A 19,332-nucleotide genomic window follows, 5' to 3' on the forward strand; every position below is an offset into this window, starting at 1 on the left:
ACTTCCTGGGAATGAGCCGTAGCCCATTTGGGACAGCACCTGGGCACGCAGAAAGCCAGGTGTCAAGAAGGTGACGGCAATGGGGTTGGTGTCCACAGAGCCTTGCCTGCAGCTCAGGTACACAGGGCAGGAGGCAGTAGGGGATAGGGAAAGTCTGGCTGAGGACAGGTAAGTGAGAGAGCCGGTGAGGATCACGATGAAGACATCGTGTCCAGACACCTGCTTGGAGAGCTGGACAGGAAGGAGACGCAGAGCAGGAAGTGGAAAGAGAGAGAGAGGACCCAGGTGAAGGAACCCAGGGAGGTGGTGCCCAAGGAGCTGGAGGGTGCCGTGCATGTATATGGTAAGAAGGCACTAGAATACTCACATCTTCCTTTCCTATTCCTGGACCCCAGCCTGCTTCCATGCCCCTCCCCCCCACCAGCAGGAGAAGTCACCCAGGGCATGGATTTCTCCTGAGCCAGCCTGCCCTTCTATTTGAGCTTGACTGCAGAAGCACGAACCAGGCAGAAATTCCCAAATGGGAAACTGACGTTTCCCAGCAGCAGCGTACCCTGTGGGATGCACGGGGTGCAGTCAGTAAGGAGGTGCACTGTCTGCAGAGAAGGTAAAGCCCTTGCAACACTGCCGAGCAGTCACTGATACTCCCCTCCACCACCTTGGTCTACCACTGCTTCCTTCCGGGGCAGGGGCACTGCCTCAAGCCGCCACGGACCTTGGTCCCAGGGGAGAGAGGCATGCCCCAGCCTGATCCTGGCTGCCTCTGGGGACTCCTCTCCTCCTGCAGCTGCAACAGCCAGCCGGGAAGAAATGGGCATGTGTGCAACATCTCCGCCCTGAGGAGCGACCCCAGCAACAGCTCAGAGGCTTCCAGCATTTTCTAGGCTACTGCCAAGACGTCTCCGCCCAGGCTATAATTCAGGCACCCCTACAGAGGGGCAGAATTGTGGTCCGGGTGTTGGGAGGTGCTCTCCTGGATGCCTCGTCCAGGAACTTGCTGGGAATCCTGCCTGCCCATGGGTATCGCTGGCCAGTCAGAGTGTGAACCTCACCACCTCCATGACAGTCTCTTCTATCTGGGTCTGGACTGTCGGGAAAGTCTCCTATATTCTTAAATGGAAAATTCTTTCTCCTTGGTCCTGGTTCTTACCCGCCAGGGTCATCCAAGCATGTCTCATCCATCTTCCATGTGTCCAGAAGCAGCAGTCTGGGTCACCCAAAGGCTGTAGCAGGGCCTTGCACCAGGCTGGTCCCCAAATACGGCCTCCCCCCATGAACGTGCTCCTCCAAGCCAGTCCCTGTGTGTTTCCATATTCACACGCATCACCCTCCCAGCCGCGAGTTATCATCAGCCCCGGTTGCTGAAACTGAGGTCACCCAGCCAGCAGAGCACACAGTCTGACTGTGGAGCCAGCTCTTGACCCCCAGCCCCGGGCTGGATGCAGCAGGAGGCCCTGACCCCTTCCTTGGGCCTGGTGCCCCCGATGCTGCCATCCTGTGTCCCCTCCCCTCCGGAGAGCACAGAGCCGTGCTGAGGGGGCACGACTATCTTGCAGAAATCTCCTTCAGGGTGTGGATGTGTGGCGGCAGCCTCGAGATCGTCCCCTGCAGCCGAGTGGGCCATGTCTTCCGCAAGAAACACCCGTATGTTTTCCCAGATGGAAACGCCAACACGTATATAAAGTAAGTGCGAGTCCCAGGGGTTCTGTAGGGGCAGCAGAAAGCCTGGTGAAGGGTTGTGGCTGTCCCCAGTAGTCTGGTAGGTTGCCTGAGTGTTCTGGGCGCTCAGGAGCCACAATCATGCTCCTTGGGACTCTGCCTAAGCCAGGGATGTCGGACTGGCCCACCCAGCAGGAGGAGGCGGTCTGAAGCTCTTCTCCACCACGGACATCCCCGTGGCTTGCTGAGGCCTGCGAGTCACTGGGCAGCACTGTCCCGTCGGGCTTTGGATGTTTGGGGTTGTTTGGGTTTTGGGGAGAAGATTCCATTTTTGCATCCAAGTTCTAGAAGATCTGCGGCTCCCCCTTTCAGCCTGGGTCACCAAGGGAAAGTTCACTGGAAGGATTTGAGAACAGGGGACCACAAGCAGCTACTACGCACATGCTTGGCCTTGGGCTTCTTCCCTAGGGTGTCTGCACCTCCTGCTAGGGGATGAGATAAAGATCCCAGGGTCTCAGTACACCCGTGGTGTCCACTTGCTCATTCCTGCTCTGTCCCTTCATACACCTTCTGTGATTCCTTCTCCTTCGGGCTTTGCCTCTGTTTTAGGAACATTTTGCGTATGTCCCTCTTTCCTCCAGCTTCTCACCTTTTCCCTTTATCCCCTTTGTCGCTCATCATCTGACGGCTTCACTTACCCATTTATCCCTCTTTTCCTTTTTTTCTTTTCTGTCTTGTCCATTTGGGGGAGGGAGGAGCTAAGCATTTCTTCATTTGGGGCATCATTTTCCTCATCTGTGTTCTTCTGTCCTCAGTTTTCACATGTATGGGCAGGTATGGGTTACATCCTGACACGAGCATCCTGGGGTTGGCATGGCTCTGACCAGGGGGAAAGTTAACACCTTTTGCAGAAACCTCTGAGCAAGGATGGGGCGGTGAGAAATCCAGCACTGAAGACAGGGCTGCCTTGGGCCTTGGGTTTCCAGGAGGAAAATGTGAGCAGGCGACACCTGGTATAGGAGAGCGATGGGGACAGTCCTGGGCTCCAGAACATTCTCTGTCTTTGAGTCTGGGCCCTGGCCAGTGGGTCAGGCGGCATGCAGTTTGCTCATGGTTAGGCCTCAGGCAAGGAACCAGCAAAGCGCTGGTAACTGCCTTCCCTGCACCAAGAGAAGGCTGCCAGTGTGTGACTGTCATTTTGGGTCCACTGACTGGGACAGTTTTGCCATAGACCTCCACGGAAGACCTCTGCTCCAGACAGAACCGGAAATCTGCAGGGGCATGCCCTGTTGAGTGAGGCGCCAGGGTCACAGACTTGGGCCCCAAGGTCACGGATATGGGCCCCAGCGGGGACTGCTCCTCCATTGCCCCTGGTGTCTGTTTTCTGATGGCCTCTCTCTTGCCCTGAGGCTCTTCTGGTACCGCTGCCTCCCTGCCCACTGCGCAGGGACACACATCCTCCATGGCAGTCTCTCTCATTTTCCGTGACCTTTGAGGTCAGCCCCAGAGCAAACATCTGATGGAAAAGCCTAGTGAGCTGGCCAGATAGCTGACAGTTGGGTTAATTACTTGATTCTTGACACCTGTACCTTGCTCTTGGACGCTGTATGTGATCAGCTGTCCTGCCCAGAGTTGGGACCCCAGCCCTTGCCCTGCAGAAAGGGGGAACACCTGGGGTGGGAGCCTGTGTGCAGAGGGAGGTGAGGTGGCCACTGCCCACCCTGCCTCTCTCCTCTTGGTTCCTGGCAACACAGGCGTATGTGGTGTGTGGACTCTCCTCTCCCAGCCCCCTCCTCCTTTTTCTTTTTGAGCCACAAAAGTTCCATTTCTGGCACAATTTTTCAGGTGTTACTTTTTGAGGAAGAGTTTGTCCTGTGTCTTGGAGTAAAGGCACCTTGGGAGGTTGGGTGGGATGTGGCCAGGCTCAGCCCCTGCGGAGGAGAGTTCTTACTGGATCGTGGGGGGCCCCGGCTGGGTGATGCTGCTGCGTGTGCATACTGACTGCTCTGGGACACCCCCTGTCTCCCCAGGAACACCAAGAGGACAGCTGAGGTGTGGATGGATGAGTACAAGCAGTACTACTATGCTGCCCGGCCGTTCGCTCTGGAGAGGCCCTTTGGGAAGTAAGTGTCCCTTCTGGCTGCTTTGTGCAGGGGGTCAGGAGGAGCGCTGGCTCCTGACAGCCAGTGTATCCGGTTGCCCAGGCAGGGGCCACTCTCTTTCGAGTCCTTCTTGCTCCTGCCCTCCTGGGGATGCAGGGTTTTCAGCAGCTCTTACAGAACAAGTGGCAACCTGGGCCACTGCCCCAGGAGGTGTGCTGTGCCTTGCACCATAGAGGGATGTTTCTTTTTCCAGAAAGGTGGGGTGTGGGACACAATGGCCTTAGTCCCTCCAGCTCAGAGCTCCTCTTCCTGGTTCTGAGTCCCCCAAGGCCAAAGCACCCTCCTTCCTCCATGGAGCAGTATCCTACAGGTGTCCCCAAGAGCCGTGCTCCGGCTTCGTCCAGATAGACAAGAACAGGGAAAGAATTCTGTGCCGAGGCCACGAAGGCTCTCCTGGGAGTGCTCCCCAGACTCTGAGAAGTGGGTTTCATTGCCTCCATTTCACAGGACAGGAGACTGAGTTTTCTGCAGGTTAAGCTACTTGCCCTGATCACATCACCGAACTGGGGACATGAGGCTCTAACCACACCTGTCCGATCCCCCAACCATATGTTGCATTCTCCACCACAGAACTGATGAGAGAAAAATGGAAACTTCATCTTTGGTTAGCATCTGATTATTTGGAGGGAAAACCAGTGGCTTTTTGTCATGCTGATGTCCCTCAGCCAGGCTAAGGTTGGGGAGTGGATGGGTTTCTGCCGCCTACACCGTGTAGGAGGAGCCCGTCCCTGCTCCAGAGGATTAAATCAGACTCGGCCAAAATGGTTTGCGTCTCTGTCCCCCCAGCTCAATTGCTCAGAACCTCACAAGGCATTTGTCCTGAGTCCTCATCAAACTCCCGGCCCACTGACCATGGCTGTGCGCCTCCCTTTCCTCACCTCCCTCCATCCCTCCCTCCCCTGCTTGGTTTTGGCTCTCTTGCTTAGAGAGAAGGCTTAAAAGACATCATCATCAGATCTTTGGCCCTGTTGTGCATCTGTCAGCCCCTCAGGCAAAGTTTTCTCAATCCTGGATGCACCTGACTTTGTGCCTTTCCCTCTCCGGGGCACAGGCTGCTGAAGGTTCTGGAAAGTATCAGCAGGTGCTGCTAACACACGGTGGCCGTCAGGCTCAGGCAGGCCCTTAGTAGACTTGTCAGTCGTGCTGCCTTTCCCAGCCATCATTGTCCCCAGTCCCCATTTAAAACTCTCCTGTCTCCCCACCCCTCCCCCCAAGTCCACCTGTCACTCACAGCAGACACCTGTTTTATAGCTGAGAGAGATGGCATTGACTTCCCGAGACAAACCGACCGGAAACTTCGCTCTCTCCACCCCACTCTTCTTCCATCTCCTGAGACAGGTGTGCCCCCTGCCGTGTTAGACCAGCCCTCCACTTGTAATGGGGACCACCCTTCATCAGCATTCATTCGTAAATCGTAAATCGACACTTGTCCAGCTCCCTCTGCCTGGATTCCTCCTCTCCTGCCTCCTGGCTCAGGGCTTCTTAAACTTGAATACACACAAATCTCCTGTGCCTTTTGTTAAAATGTGGTTGTTGATTCCCTAGGGTGTCATTTCCAGGAAGTTCCCAGGTAGCGTCCTGCTGTGGGTCTGAGGGCCTGTCCGGACAGAGCAGAGCTCCAGGCCAGGCCAGTGCTTCCCAAACTAGCCTACACACTGCAGTCACCCAGGGGGTCTCAGAAGCTACGGGTACCACTCCCAGAGAACTGCTCCGGTCTGGGTACAGCCTGGGCTGGAGAATTGTTGAAAGGCAGCCCCCTGCCCGCACTCCTCAGGACTCTGATGTGCAGCCGGTATGGGAACCAGTGTTCTAGGAGACCCTGCCCTCTGCTTCCTCATCCCTGATCTGTCTTTGCTAATGCACGGTCCCCATCAGCATTTAAACTGATTCAGGGTCTCACATCTTAAAACTTAAATGATTGAAAAAGGAATAGGAGGGAAGAAAAGAAAGTGTGCACCTTGGGGAGCTCATGCCCCGCCTCTCCGGAGTGTGCTTGGAAACCTCCCCTGTCCCTGAGAGCCCCTTCCTGACCACGATGACCGTGCCTACAGTCTCCGCCTGCCTGGTCCTATTGCAGCCTCACTTTTCTCTTTCCTGCCGTGTTTGTGGTCCTCCCCGAGGGTCCATCATCGCCGTCTCTATACTGCGCATTACCCCCTGGCGATCACCACTGCTTCTACTGACTCTTGGGTCTCTGTCCCTGACCTGGGCCTCTCATTCTGAGCTGCAGCCCCTTCCATCCCACTGCAAACTGGACATCTCCACTTAGACACCTCCCAGGCTGCTCCAACTCCAGTCCTAAAGGGAACTCAGCCATGGTGCTTCGAAACATGCTCCCCAGCCTGTCTCCCCCATCTCCAGGAACACTCTTCCTTGCGTCCTCTGGCCCAAGTCACAGGTCTGGGTGTCGACTTTGATTCTTCCCTCCCCCACCTGCCCGGGTCCAGCAGCCCCCGAGCCCTGGTGCTACGGCCTCCTTCATGCATGCAGTGCCAAGGTTTTTGCTAAACACTGAACATTCAACTCTAAAGAAAAAAACTGACATCATTCTTTGGCTCATGTTGCTTTGAGTCTGGTGAGGAAAGGTTGTTAGCGCTAACTAAGAAGCCCAGTGTGAGCTGGAAGAGGTGAGGCTGGCCGAGCAGGGCCGGTCCTATGGATTCACCCAGGAAGGACAAGGTGCAAATGGAGTAAGGATGGTGGTGGCGGTGGCAGGGATAAATGGAGGGACCTGACCTGTCCCTTCTCTCCATTCCGCCCCCCACTTCCCTGCCTGAGAGCACGACCAGCAGCTGGCTCTCTGCAGCCCCTCCCACAGCTCTCCCGGTCTCCAGCCTTGCCCTGCCAGACCCAATCGCCCCCTGTGAGATGCTGTTCAAGTTCAGATGTCCCCACATCACGCTTTGCTAAGCCCAGAACATACATACGTTCGTGTGTGCACACAGCTCAGCCCCACGCAACACTGTTCTCTGTTGTTCAGAAGCCCACCATTGAGCACAATGCCCGGCACACAGTAGGTGCTCAATAAATATCTGATGAGTAAAGGTGTGACTGGGCCCCAGAACCAGCCACAGAAGCTGATTCTTTGAGGGTAGGGTGGGCAGGAGTGGTATTTTTTGGCTGCAGAAGCCAAAGAGAGATTTGTGGGTAAGTAGACTCAGGGCCCCAGTGGTGAATCAGTGACAGACATACTACTTCTCGTACCCTTGTTTTGAAAGAAAAATAAAACATTCCTGAATTCTGTTTTTGAATGAAAGCACAAATCCTCCGTGTCGGTACCACACCATTGTGAGCTCTTGCTGTGAGCTACCGTAGCTCTGCCTGGAGCTCTGGAACTCTCCCTGGGTGAGTTTCTCCATCACCCTCGGGAGAGACATGCTGGGCACAGCATGTGCATTTGTCTCTCAGCCTCGTCCCTGCCTCTGACCCATCTCTCTGTGTCTCCCCCGCCCCACGTCCTGCCAGCATTGAGAGCAGACTGGACCTGAGGAAGAATCTTCAGTGCCAGAGCTTCAAGTGGTACCTGGAGAATGTCTATCCAGAACTCAGGTACCCACCCTGCCTTCTGACTTGTCAGGAGAGACCCTCAGCTGACTGGGTCTGGACAAGGGACATCCGTGGCCAGGCGGCTACAGGGTGTTAAGAATAGGGAGGTCTGAGTAGACCAGTTGGCTCCCCTTACTCCTGAAATCAGAAGAGGAATTAAGTTCATCAGTAGCTTAAGGGCTGGAGGTTCGCTGAGGGAGGGAGGGCTGGAGGTTAGCAGCATTTCGCAGCTGCTGGGATTTGAGTCCCGGGTGTGACCTGCCGCTAGCGCTGTCTCCGCGCCAGGCTCCATCTGCCGTGGTGGCTCCTGGGTCTCTCCTCGCTGCCTTGTGCCCAGAGGCAGCCACCACCCTGGGCAAAATGCCCCTGACATCCTCAGAACCCTGCCTCTACCTCTCCAGTGGCTAGTGTCACTCAGCCAAAGGGCAGTTGGTTCTCACGTCTCTGTGGCTTTCCTCCAGAATCCCCAGCGATTCCTCCATCCAGAAGGGCAGCATCCGACAGAGGCAGAAATGCCTAGAGTCTCAAAGGCAGAAAAACATGGAGACCTACAACCTCAGGTTAAGCCCCTGTGTCAAGAACAAAGGCGAGGATGTAAAATCCCAGGTACGTAACAGGCTAGGGGTGCCAGAACGTGTGCAGGGACTCTGCCTCCGCCACCTGCTTTTATATGACATCAGGTGTCCCGTTATACCCAGAGCCTAGCCACAGAGCAGGAGAAGTACAACTTCCCCTCACTCTGGGACCCGCGTCACTCCACTGGGTTTCCAGAGGTGCCGAGTTTCTCTGAAGGACAGAGATTCTCCTGCAGTCCTCTTTTCTCTCTTTCTTTGCTGGCTCCCCTGCCCCACTTTGATGGGTTTGTGGTGAGTGCTCACGAAGGTTCTTAGGTCATTATTCTTTTCTCTGGAAACGGTGTCTTGGAGATTTTATCCAAGCTTCCAGCTTTGGCCCTGCCCTCTCTTTGTTTCATCGATGCACAAATCCTAGTTTTCATCCCTCCACAAACTGATCCATTCACTCCATAACTATCTCTGTTCTCTGCTAACTGGGAAGACACGGAGATGAATGGCTAGGTCGCAGGTCTCTGTGGGCCCTCGGGGGATCGAACGCGGGAACAAGCAAGTAAGCAGCTGTTCTGTTAAACTCTGTCCTGGATGGAGTTCAGTCCAGGCTGCTCTAGAAGCAGTGAGAGACGGTCTCCACCATATGCACGAGAGTCAGGGATGTCTTCCCGGAGGACTTGATAATGAGCTGCATCCTGAGAAAGGAGTAGAAATAGGCCCTGTGAGGAGGGGGAGAAGGAGCAGCCCAGGAAGCAAAGCACACGTGAAGACCTGGGCTGGGCTGCCCTGTAACAGTCTTTGAGTGAGCCAAGAGTCCTTTCTAGATGATAGGGCCAACCATCACTCCTTCTCGCTTTGGAGAGAACAGTTGGGTTTGCGCAGCAGGAGTGTAAATTCTGGGAAAATGGAAGAAGACTCTGAGATCGATGTTCTGTCTGCTTGCACAGAGGACAGTGAGGGCCCACGGTGCTCCTGGCCCCTGTCTGCGTGTCGGGGAACAGGGAGGGGCCGGGCTGGATTAGACTCAGCTCCCTTCTAAAGCGGCCCATGGCCAACCGCGGGGCTGGGATGCACGTCCATGTTTTTTGAAGGTATAAACCCACTTTAGATGGATAGGAATCTACATAACTATTTCTGCTAGAATAATCCCCGAGTGTACATGTGTGTGCATGTGCGTTTACACATGCGTGTGAGCGTACACCCTTGTAGGGCTGACCTGTTTACCTTTCTCGTCCTTTCAGTAGCTTCCCTCCTTCCGGCATAAGAAAGACAGTCCCGTCTTTGTGCTCTCCAGCCCTTTCCGCCACCGCGGTGGGGCTCCAGGAGTTCTCTCTCTCTCTGACCCTGCTCTGCCTTCTTGGCTCCTCCTATATTCGTTTCTCCTCTTGCACAACCTCTTGGCCTGTCCAGAAGGGGTCTCGTCTGTCCCTATGAGAAGGGAAATGAGGGTCACACCCCATGTCAGGCCTGGGGAGGGGGCAGGCCACACAGCAAGCCCCTCCCCAGCATTGATGGGAACTGGGGAAGAGTATGAATGGAGGCCCACATTCTGGACTCCTTACCAGAGCAGGGTGGGGTTGGGGTGGGGAGCACACACAGCACCGGCTTCCAACCTGGGCCTGCTTCCCTCTACTTCCTGTCTCCCCACTCCCAGCCTGCATATCCACCTCGGTCACTCTCTTCTAAATAGTCCCCTTTGGGCCCAGCTGTGTGTTGTAGGGACTCAGTCTGCCTTTGGGAGGACTGACGCAGGGTAAGATCTACACGGATCCTGCAGTCCAGTTCAGGCCATTTGGGTGGAGGATTCCAGGGTTCCCAGATATCTGGAGTAAAAGAAAATCACGGGGTTCTAAGCCAACAGCTCAGAGTTGTGCTTCCCGCTGGCTACATGCTCTCAGGGGTGTGTCCCCCCCGTACATCGGTGTCCTCATTGCTGAAAGGAGACAATCAGACCTCGGCCTCGGATGCAGGTTCACGCCCCTGCCCCACCCCCAGCCCATCCACCCCTACCCCTGTCTTACTTCTCTTCCTTGGCCAGCTTGTCAACCTTGGGAACAAAATGTTTAATCTTGCTATGTACGGAAGACGAGGGCAGGCTCTTGCCTTGGGTGGAATACAAGAGAAATACATCATCAGTTTGCAAACCCACTAAGCCCAAGAAGCCTCCAGGTTAACGAGTTTCCCCTTAACTTTATTGGATTCTCTGGGAAAATATGTGTGTGAAAGATGGAAGGAAGACAGGTGCAGCAGTCTCACTGCTATCCCCAATTTAAAGACAGGGAGAAAAACAGGAAAACTTCACAGTGTGTTCATCTACCTGCATTCCGGGCAGTTTGGGCTCCTGGCTTGGGAAGGATGCACGTGGGCAGCTGGACATCTGGGTGGGCGAGAGAAGGTGGGCCTCCTTCTCCAGCCCCAGCAGCCACTCCCCAGCTTGGCAGAGGACCCAACGACAGATTACTGGGTGTGGGGTTTTAATCATATGCATATAAAGTGTATCCTGACAGCTTGGGGCGAAGGGATAGGATGAACCAGAAATAAAAGACCCCAGCAGTGAGTCCAGCAAAGGTCCCCAGTCAAAGGCAGGCAGCATGTCTCTGAGCCCGCTGGGTCTCCCTGCTGCTGCTGGTCAGCAGCGAGAGGCAGCAGTCTGTGTCTGTGCAGCTGACACTGTCCCCAGCACGGCGGTCGGTGTGTTTGCATGGTCCTTTGGGAACTGGGTGCACCAAGAGCCTGGCTGAACGAAAGTGTAGCTTGCTCCCTCTCATTTGTTCCAGACACCGTGTCTGAAGAGGGCTGCAGGGACATGTGTGGCCGTCAGTGTGACCTAAGTTCTTCAAGGCCAGCGGTGGCCCCAGATGCTCTCAGCTCAGGTCCAATCTCACCGAGAGGCCCGTGTTCATAGTCAACCACGTGGTCTGCTCCTGGCGTTGCCCAGACTGACCCCCGCTCTCTGTTCCTTTCCATGAAGTCGTACTCGCCTCACAGGATCACTGTGAGGGTGAATGTGAAGCATCTAGAACCGGAAGCCCTCAGAAATGAGCTGGTTTGCCCATCTAACCACAACACACCCAGCAGTGTTGCTTGGCATTTGGGGTCATTTCCCCATCGGGTGTAGTTCCCCACATAGAAGAGCGTGTGGACCGGTTGCTCATGACCATCAGTAACTGACTCAGGCTTCTGTGTTCATGAAAACACAGCCCCTGCCTTCTCCCCACGTGTGAATGTTTGTCCCCTCACCCAACCACGGCTCCTTCCACGTGTCACCAAAGCACTGTCCCCAGAGACTGTGCCAGAGCCAGCCACTGGGCTGTGGGTTCCATAGGCCTCATCTGGGTTAGTTATCCCATGGCCCTCTGAGCCCTGTCCTGCTGGCCCCGCCGTCTCACAGATGCGGTAAGCGAGGCTGAGAGAGGTGGACCCGCGCTACCTGGGTCAGACAGGAGGAATGGTGGGCCTTCCGCTTCCAGGGACCAGGCCCTTCCCACGAGGCAACGGTGTTTCAACCCCAGCGCTGTTGGCATTGATACCAGTTAATTCTGTGTTGTGGGGACTGTCTGGGCACTGTAGGGGTTTGCCAGCGTCTCTTTCCCCACCTGCTGGGTACCAGTAACACAACCCTCCCTCCAGTCATAGCCATCAGAAAATCATGCCTCCAAATCAAAAAAAGGCCTCCAAACATTGGCACATGGTGGGTGGACGGACAGATGGACAGATGGTTGGATAGAAAACAGAAGCAAGATCAGCCCAGTCGAGAGCTGCTGCCCCAGGCTGGGTGCTTGTTGCCAGGATGGGTGCTGCGGCCTGCTTCATCCCAGCCCTCAAGACGCAGCTGGCTGGGCATTGCCCACAGAGGAGTCTCCCGCCCGCACCTGCCAGGCTGCTCCCTCCTCTACACGCAGGGACTGTCCTCCAGAGACTCCCGCTAAGCACAGAAGGCCATTAACCTGTCCAGCCTGGACCACCCCGCCCCATCGTCGGCTCCCCTCTTCCAGGGCAAGGGCAAAGGAGCTAGAGGACTAGGAGTGAACCTTCTCCTCAGCCCCTTACTGGCCTGTCCGTGAGAGGGTGAGGCTGCCCACGCAGCCTCTGGGTTACCTCCCGTGGGTAGGGCCGTGTCTGTGCGCTTGTGGGCCGGGGAGGTCTGTGACTTGGCCAGACCCCCCTAATGAAGCCGTCAGCCCATGGCCCAGTGTACACTGATCTCTGAGCAGCCCCTGCTACCTTCCTGAATCCATTTCTGACTCTGGGATTCATTTAATAAACCCATTCATCACAGGCCATTCTGGAAGCCTGACAGGCTGCAGAGTGGGAATCGGAGAACCTCTCGTCGCTCCCTGCCCCACCTGCTTCTGTGTTCTGCTTCCCTCACTCCTGTCTTGCAGATGTGGCTAGAGAGCTGTGTTCCTCTGAGAAATTGTGAGGCTGAATTAGTTCACTGCCAGTAAAGCACCAGCTAATGGAAAGTCCACTTGGTGTAAAGGCTTCCATCCTCCCTCTCTGCTTGTGCGCCTTCTCCCCTTGGGGATCTTAAGGTGATTTCTTCCGAGCCCGGCCCCACCCGGGTACCATCTGCGCTCCTTCCCGAAAGGCATTAGTGGATGGCGTGTCTCAGATGTCAAAAGAAGGACCACTCCCCTCCCACCGTCACAGCACCCCCAGCACGTCCAGTGTTTAAAGCCCCTGGGTTTTTATAAAAGAAGAAATGCCAAGATGAGATTTTCAGAAATTGTGGTATATTTCAAGTGTTTATGTTTAATTAATGCTTTTAACGTAAAATATACAGAGCCAGTGTATTGTAGTAATCAAAATAATTACAGGATTTATTTTTTAAATGCTAATTCATGGCTCACAGCAGCTGTGGGGGGTAATGGGTCAGAGAGATGGACCTTTCCTTCTTGCCACATCTCTGACTGTTCAGGCTCATTTTTCGACAATGGCAGAAATCTAAAGCTGAGGCCGGTTGTATGGTGGGCCCGGGCAGCGGCTGGCTCCCTGACAGACCTGCCCTTGGACTCGGGCCTGGGCTTCAGGCCTCTCTCGCCCCTTCCTGTACAGAATTCTCTGGACACGCACCCAAGACCAGCTCCCACCTTCTAGATCACACTCCTAAAGACCAGAGCCCCAGAATCCCCCATCCAGATGGCCCTAGCCTGATATCAGGCCCTGCATGGATCTCCGGAGGGCAGACTGTGCCCCTAGCACACACTCAGGCCCAAAGGGGCCTTTTAAAGGAGAGTGGCCAAGCGAGCGTGGGTAAGCATATAGGGGAGCTGATGATGGGGCATGGAGCCAGGGTGGGGAGAAGAGGGGAGCAGGCCTGGGAAGCCAGCTGTGTGTGCCCCTCTGATGCGGAGTCTGTAGAATGTGGGCCTCCGTTCATACTCTTCCCCAGTGCCCATCCAGGTTGGGGAGGGGTCTGCTCTCTTGGCTGCCCCTTCCCTCGTCCCCCACACAGAGTGTGACCTTTGTTCCCGGTCTCCTGGGGCTGCCAGTGGGAACTGGCTGGCTCTCTGCTGTGGAGGTGGAGGTGATCTATAGTGTTCTTGTTTACAACCCAGAAGAGGGAGCTCAGGGACAGGCATTACCTGTGATTAAACTGGGATAGAAGGAGCTGGGACTCTGGGGGCAGCAACAGCAAAGGAGCCAGAGAGAGTCTGTCGGAGAGAATTGTATAATTTCTGTGAGCCTTTCGTCATGCAGAACGGGAACGATAATAATAATACCTATTTGGGATTCTTATGAAGGACAAGATTCTTATGAAGACTAAAGTCATCTGTGCTAAGCCCCCAGGACAGCACCTAGACATAGTCAGTGCTCAGGCCATCGGTAACAAGCTTGTGATTACTACATCACCTCTGTGCACACAGACGCCTTTCCCTTTCAGCTAATCCTGGAGGGAAGGAAATGGCATGCGTAGCATGGTGTTGTTCAAGTCCAGAGGAGAACTTCTTGATACGTCCCAAGGAGTACATTTCATTACATTTAGTATTAAAAAATTTAAATAGATATAGATCTAGAACTATATGGAAGAGTAGCTTGTAGCCATCCCTAGGCTTCAGGAATTCTCAGCTCACAGCCAGTGTTTTATCCATCCGTATTTCCATCCCCTTATCCCCCAGGGAGTCCCTTCTGGTCTAGGTCTTCTTCCAACACTGGCAGTTTGAGAAGGGACATGAGAATACACATGCAGGACAGTGGCTCCCCCTGGGCTGGTGGCACCATCCAGGCGTCAGGGACAGAGAAGGTCCCAGATCAGGAGAGGCAGGGTTCTGCATCCAGGTGGTCCAGTGAGGCAGCAGAAGGACGCAAGCCTGGAGGCAAGGAGGGGGACAGGCCAGGGCACAGAAAGACATCGAAGATGTCACCAGGTGGCAGAAGTCAGGAGGGATGCGGGGGCCGAAGGGGGGCTGCCATGAGCTAGAGAATGTGCAGAATGAGGAGCACATGACAACAGTCAGCTTACGGGACACGTGGGCCTAGAGCAAGGGCCCCAGCTAAGGGACCCTTTTTTCATTCTCGGGCCAAGGAGAAGTAGCTGACCAGCGGCCTGGTCCAGAGGCTGAGGGTCAGCTGGCCAGCAGGCGTGGAGTAGAGAAGGTGTCCGGCACTTGACGGTTCCTCTCTGAAGCTCTCCCCAGGGTATCCAATTCACCGGTCACCTTCTTTGCCCCATGGTAAGGCTCCTACTTCACAGCCTGGGAGAGACCTTATGGAGGCTTCCATTTTTGTCCTTCTGACCTAAGAACTCGAAATACTTTGGGCGCCTTAGCAGCTTGTCGCTCTCTGATCTCTGGCATTGCATGGAATAATGGAGAAACATTCTTTGCAATGACCCTCAGATGAAATGCCCCTTTCCTCTCCCCATACTCCTTGTCCATGGACTTTCTCAGCTTCCCTCCCTGCAGGGGCTCTGGGGCCCAATGTTCTGTTCTCCTGGAGTGCTGGAGTGTACGCATCTGCGGGGATCATGTTCTGTCCCGTGACCTGCTCTCCCTCTGCTCTTCTTCCATTCCCTCCCTCGGCACACTCCCTGTTACCTCCGTCCTCACATCTGTCTCTTACGATAACACTCCTGTTCTCAAGCGACTGATTGGACTCCTTTTCAAAGAAGGAACGTTCTAAAGACAGCTGGGAGTGGCCTGCCACGCAGCTACTTGCACTGTCAAGGATGGGCAATAGACACACATCCAAACAGAGAAACTAGAGACCCCACAGCTGGGCTGGAGCATTGTTCAGGCTTCCCCGCCTCAAGCCCAGAATTGTTCAGCAGCCCCCAGAGGTGGCCTGTGTGTCCAGACTGGTCCCCTTCCCAGATGTGGGGATGGAGACTTCAATGGGGACATGACCTGGGAGTTTCTGGCTAGTGGGTCCCATTTTCCAAGGCGACCTTGTTGACAGTCTCTTCCTGCTGGGACCTCCAGTGCTTTTTACTCTAATTCTCACATAGTCCCAGATGTGTCTCACGAGGTTTCCAAGGATCCTAATGTGAACCTTCTGGCCTCTTCCCCTCCAGATATGGGCCTTCACATACACGCAGCAGATCCTCCAGGAGGAGCTGTGCCTGTCCGTCATCACTGTGTTCCCAGGCGCCCCGGTGGTTCTTGTCCTCTGCAAGAACGGAGATGACAAGCAGGTGAGAGCTCGGCGGGTGCCCACGGGGTGTGGTCGCCTTCAGTGACAGGCAGTCCTGTGTAGGTCCAGGTCTCGTGTGCAAGACCAGAAAGAAACTCTAGAGGTGGAGGGGCTGATCAGAAAGAGGCCCTTCTGGTTAGGGGACGAGGGCAGGGGCACCAGCAGCAGCGGTCAGCTTGGCCCTGGATGCCTGTGGACTGGCAGGGCCCCAGTGGGCATGCGCACCTCGTACTTGCCTGTCCAGTGCTGACACCAACCTGGCATCCCTGAGCAGGAAGGCATAGGGGCAAAGCCTTCAGGACCGCAGGATGAGCGGTACCAGAATCTTGGCCTTCGGGGGGCCTTGGGCCCTGGCAGGATGTCCACTCTGAGTGTGCCCTGTGCCCTGTCGGGCCTAAGCTGTTGACCCCATGCAGTCACCTGCTCACTGGGCATTGGCATTAGAGAGACAGACATTCAGATGCCATTGTCTGGCTCACCGGCCATGTGACACTGGACTTGGTTTCCTTCCTCTCTGAAATGGAGGTGATGAGGCCCACCACACAGAGCAGCTGTTGAGAGAGATTAACGGAAGTGGGCCTTTGTCCCTGTGCCCTGGTGGCTCCCCAAACCATGTTTGTCCCCTCCTACTTTGTCACGTGAGGTAAAGCCCCGGGGGGCAGCAGCACAAGACCCCTCTCTCTGTTTGGGTCCATTGTGTGCTGAACGGCTATGGAGGAGTCCAGGCTGCTGGCCTCGGGTGCTGCCCAGAAGCCCCACTGCCCTCCTGCGTCCCTCCCCCGCTCGTTCCCACATCTTCCCGACGTGCAGACACCGACCGCACATCGTTTCTTTGGTTGTTCCCATGACTCACGTGCTTCCTGTTCTCTGGCCTGTTGCTTGGAAAGTTATTACCTTCTAATGAGTTTTCCTACCAGACATACTGATTTTGCTTTTACTTTTTTATCCAAAAACAAAAAACAAACCAAAAACCAACAATAATGCCTAGAAAAGCAATTAGTTGCAATTTTATTCCTCCATGAGACCATGAAAATCAAGTCTCTGGGCGACCCTAGCCATGTGCTGTAAACATGCCTAATTGTTCTGGAACTTCTGACATCATGGGTAGAACCTGGGCCCTTAGCCAGAGAATCCTGGTTCATGCTCTCTCCTCTCCGTCTTCTCAGCAATGGACCAAGACTGGTTCCCGCATCGAACACATAGCGTCCCATCTCTGCCTAGACACGGACATGTTTGGTGATGGCTCTGAGAATAGCAGGGAAATCGTGGTCAACCCGTGCGAGTCATCACTTATGAGCCAGCACTGGGACCTGGTGAGCTCTTGAGGACCCGAGCCGGAACCAGTGGAGCTGTGGGTGCCGTTTCCCCGGATGCCAAGCAGACTGGAAATCAGGCTACAAGCAGCCCACAGCTTCCGTAGATGCTCTGAACTGGGAGGTGGAGGCAGAGCCCCCGGGCAGGAGCAGATGTCTCAGGGAGGATGGAGGAAGGGATTGCAAGCCAAGTGGGGCTCAGAGACAGATACCCGTGTTCTCCATGCTGTTCTGTTCCAGTCCTGGCCTGGTCGGCTCCTGCCTGAGATCTGGGGAGAGAGCTCACACGGGGAGTGTTATGTTGTTCCCTTTCCTACAGAGGAGGCCAAGGAGAAAAGCATTTTTTGTGACGAGGCCGGGACTAAATTGAGAGAGAAAGAATAGAGGTTGTTTTCAAAACAAATAAAGGAACCTTAGAAGTTTTCTCTGTGCATCTCTCTGTTTCCACTACCGTTAGCACCGCGCTGAGCTGAGTTCTCCACTCAGAGGGGACGATGGCTGCCATGACAGGCCGTGTGAGCTTAAAAAGACACACAACTTCTCTGGCCCTTCATCTCCCAATACGTTACGTTGGGGAACAAGAGCAGATCCGTGGTTCTTACCCAAGATTACAGTCTCTTACCTGGAGAAATCATGTCTGTTCAGGGCTCCAGGTTCCTGCTTCAGGAGATCCCAGAGGGGTCCAGACTCCTCCGCTGATTCTTTTTTGTTTTTTTTTTAATAGTTTTTTTTAAAGATTTTATTTATTTATTTGACAGAGAGAGAGAGATCACAAGTAGGCAGAGAGGCAGAAGCGGGGGGTGGGAGAAGCAGGCTCCCCGCTGAGCAGAGAGCCCAATGTGGGGCTCGATTCCAGGACCCGGAGATCACGACCTGAGCCGAAGGCAGAGGCTTAACCCACTAAGCCACCCAGGCGCCCCTCCTCAGCTGATTCTGATGCCCCGCTCCACTTTCCGGTTGGAACCACTGCCCTAAATATCTCCGTGGGCCCTCGTGGCTTTATAGTCTATGGCCACTAGCAGGGTGTTTTTTACTCTAATAAATCCCCACTGTGTCCTGGGAATTGGGTACTGTGTTTGTCCACTCTTATTAGCTAGGGTTTAAGAAAAGAACCAACCCAGGGGCGCCTGGGTGGCTCAATGGGTTAAGCCTCTGCCTTCAGCTCAGGTCATGATCTCAGGGTCCTGGGATTGAGCCCCACATCTGGCTTCCCGCTCAGCCGGGAGCCTGCTTCTCCCTCTGCCCCTCCCCCAGCACATGCTCATTCTCTCTCTCTCAGATAAATAAATAAAAATCTTTAAAGAAAAAAGAACCAATCCATATTGTTGAAAAATTCCCAAAATAGGCCCCTACATTCTCTGCCGAGGTTCGTTTGCCACAAGCACTTTGGGAATGGTCTTAGTTATCTACTGCTGAGTGACAAATGACCCCCCCAAAACAGCAACTTAAAGCGACACACATTTGTTCTCAAACAGTTTCAATGGGCCAAGAATCTAGGCACAGCTTCATGGGGTCCCCGGCTTCAGAGCGACTGAAGAGACTGCAGTCAAGGTGTTGTCAGGGGCCCTCGTCATCTCAAGGTTCAACCAGGAGGCTCTGTCCCAGGCTCACTCCGTACATGTTGGCAGCATTTGGTTTGCACGGCCTGCTGACCAGAAGCTGCCCTCAGCTCCATGCTATGCAGGCCTCTCCAGCCTACCCACTCAGTTGACCAGAGCAAGCAAGTCCAGGAGCAAGAGATGAGGATGCCAGCAAGATGGAAGTTACCGTCTTCTAGAACCTAATCTCACAATAGTCTGTCCATCGCTTTTACCACCTTCTATGAGATATAAGCAAACCACTAGGCTCGGTCCACACTTAAGGGGAGGGAATTACACAAGAGAGCTGATGCCAGGAGGTGGAATCATTGGGAGCCATTTTGGATTCTGGTTGTCACAGTAACTACTAGGCCCTATACAGGTGTCTGTCTCCTCTCCATCCAGAAAGCCTTCAGTGAGGGCCATGTTCAAGCTCATCATTACTGAGGACTACTGCAGGGTAGGAAGTCACAAGCTGAGTGTGCACACCCAGAATCTTCTCTACAGGTTGTATTTGTTTATACAATCTTCCTATGACCTTCTTTAGTTATGATTTGACTCTTTTGTGGGGTTATTTCATTCCCCGCTATGGAAAGGAGAGGAGGCCATGGGATAGACAAAGACATCTATTGAAGAAGAGGTCGGATGGTTCCTTGAGCTATGTCCACAGGGTTTAAACTGGCCTTGCAGAGAAGAAGGAAAGTCCAGATAGGTTCAACAGCACCCCTCCCCTGAGGAGGGGAAACAGGTACCGCACTAAGAGAACCCAAGGACCCGATGCCCTCGCCCATTCTTGGTCTCCGTCTGTGTCTCTGCCTGTCCTTGAGTTCCCTGGTGACAGCAAGGCTGTCGCTTGCCTTATTCCCACCACTGG

The 19,332-nt window shown here is 54.5% G+C and overlaps 1 protein-coding gene across 1 annotated transcript in view; it reads left to right on the forward strand.

Moving 5' to 3' along the window:
• Nucleotides 1-17,300, forward strand: part of LOC111154121 (polypeptide N-acetylgalactosaminyltransferase 14) — a 203,971-nt gene extending 186,671 nt beyond the window's left edge. Inside the window, exons 10-15 of the mRNA XM_022513524.1 lie at nucleotides 1,557-1,683; nucleotides 3,690-3,782; nucleotides 7,287-7,370; nucleotides 7,829-7,973; nucleotides 15,450-15,569; nucleotides 16,735-17,300. Of these exons, the coding sequence (XP_022369232.1) occupies nucleotides 1,557-1,683; nucleotides 3,690-3,782; nucleotides 7,287-7,370; nucleotides 7,829-7,973; nucleotides 15,450-15,569; nucleotides 16,735-16,893 (728 nt within the window). The 3' untranslated portion in view covers nucleotides 16,894-17,300. The remainder of the gene's footprint in view (nucleotides 1-1,556; nucleotides 1,684-3,689; nucleotides 3,783-7,286; nucleotides 7,371-7,828; nucleotides 7,974-15,449; nucleotides 15,570-16,734) is intronic.
• The last annotated feature ends 2,032 nt before the right edge of the window (nucleotides 17,301-19,332 follow it).

This window comes from Enhydra lutris, unplaced genomic scaffold (assembly GCF_002288905.1).
Source record: "Enhydra lutris kenyoni isolate GAN:26980312 unplaced genomic scaffold, ASM228890v2 scaffoldscaffold35, whole genome shotgun sequence".
NCBI classification, from domain to species: Eukaryota; Metazoa; Chordata; class Mammalia; order Carnivora; family Mustelidae; genus Enhydra; species Enhydra lutris.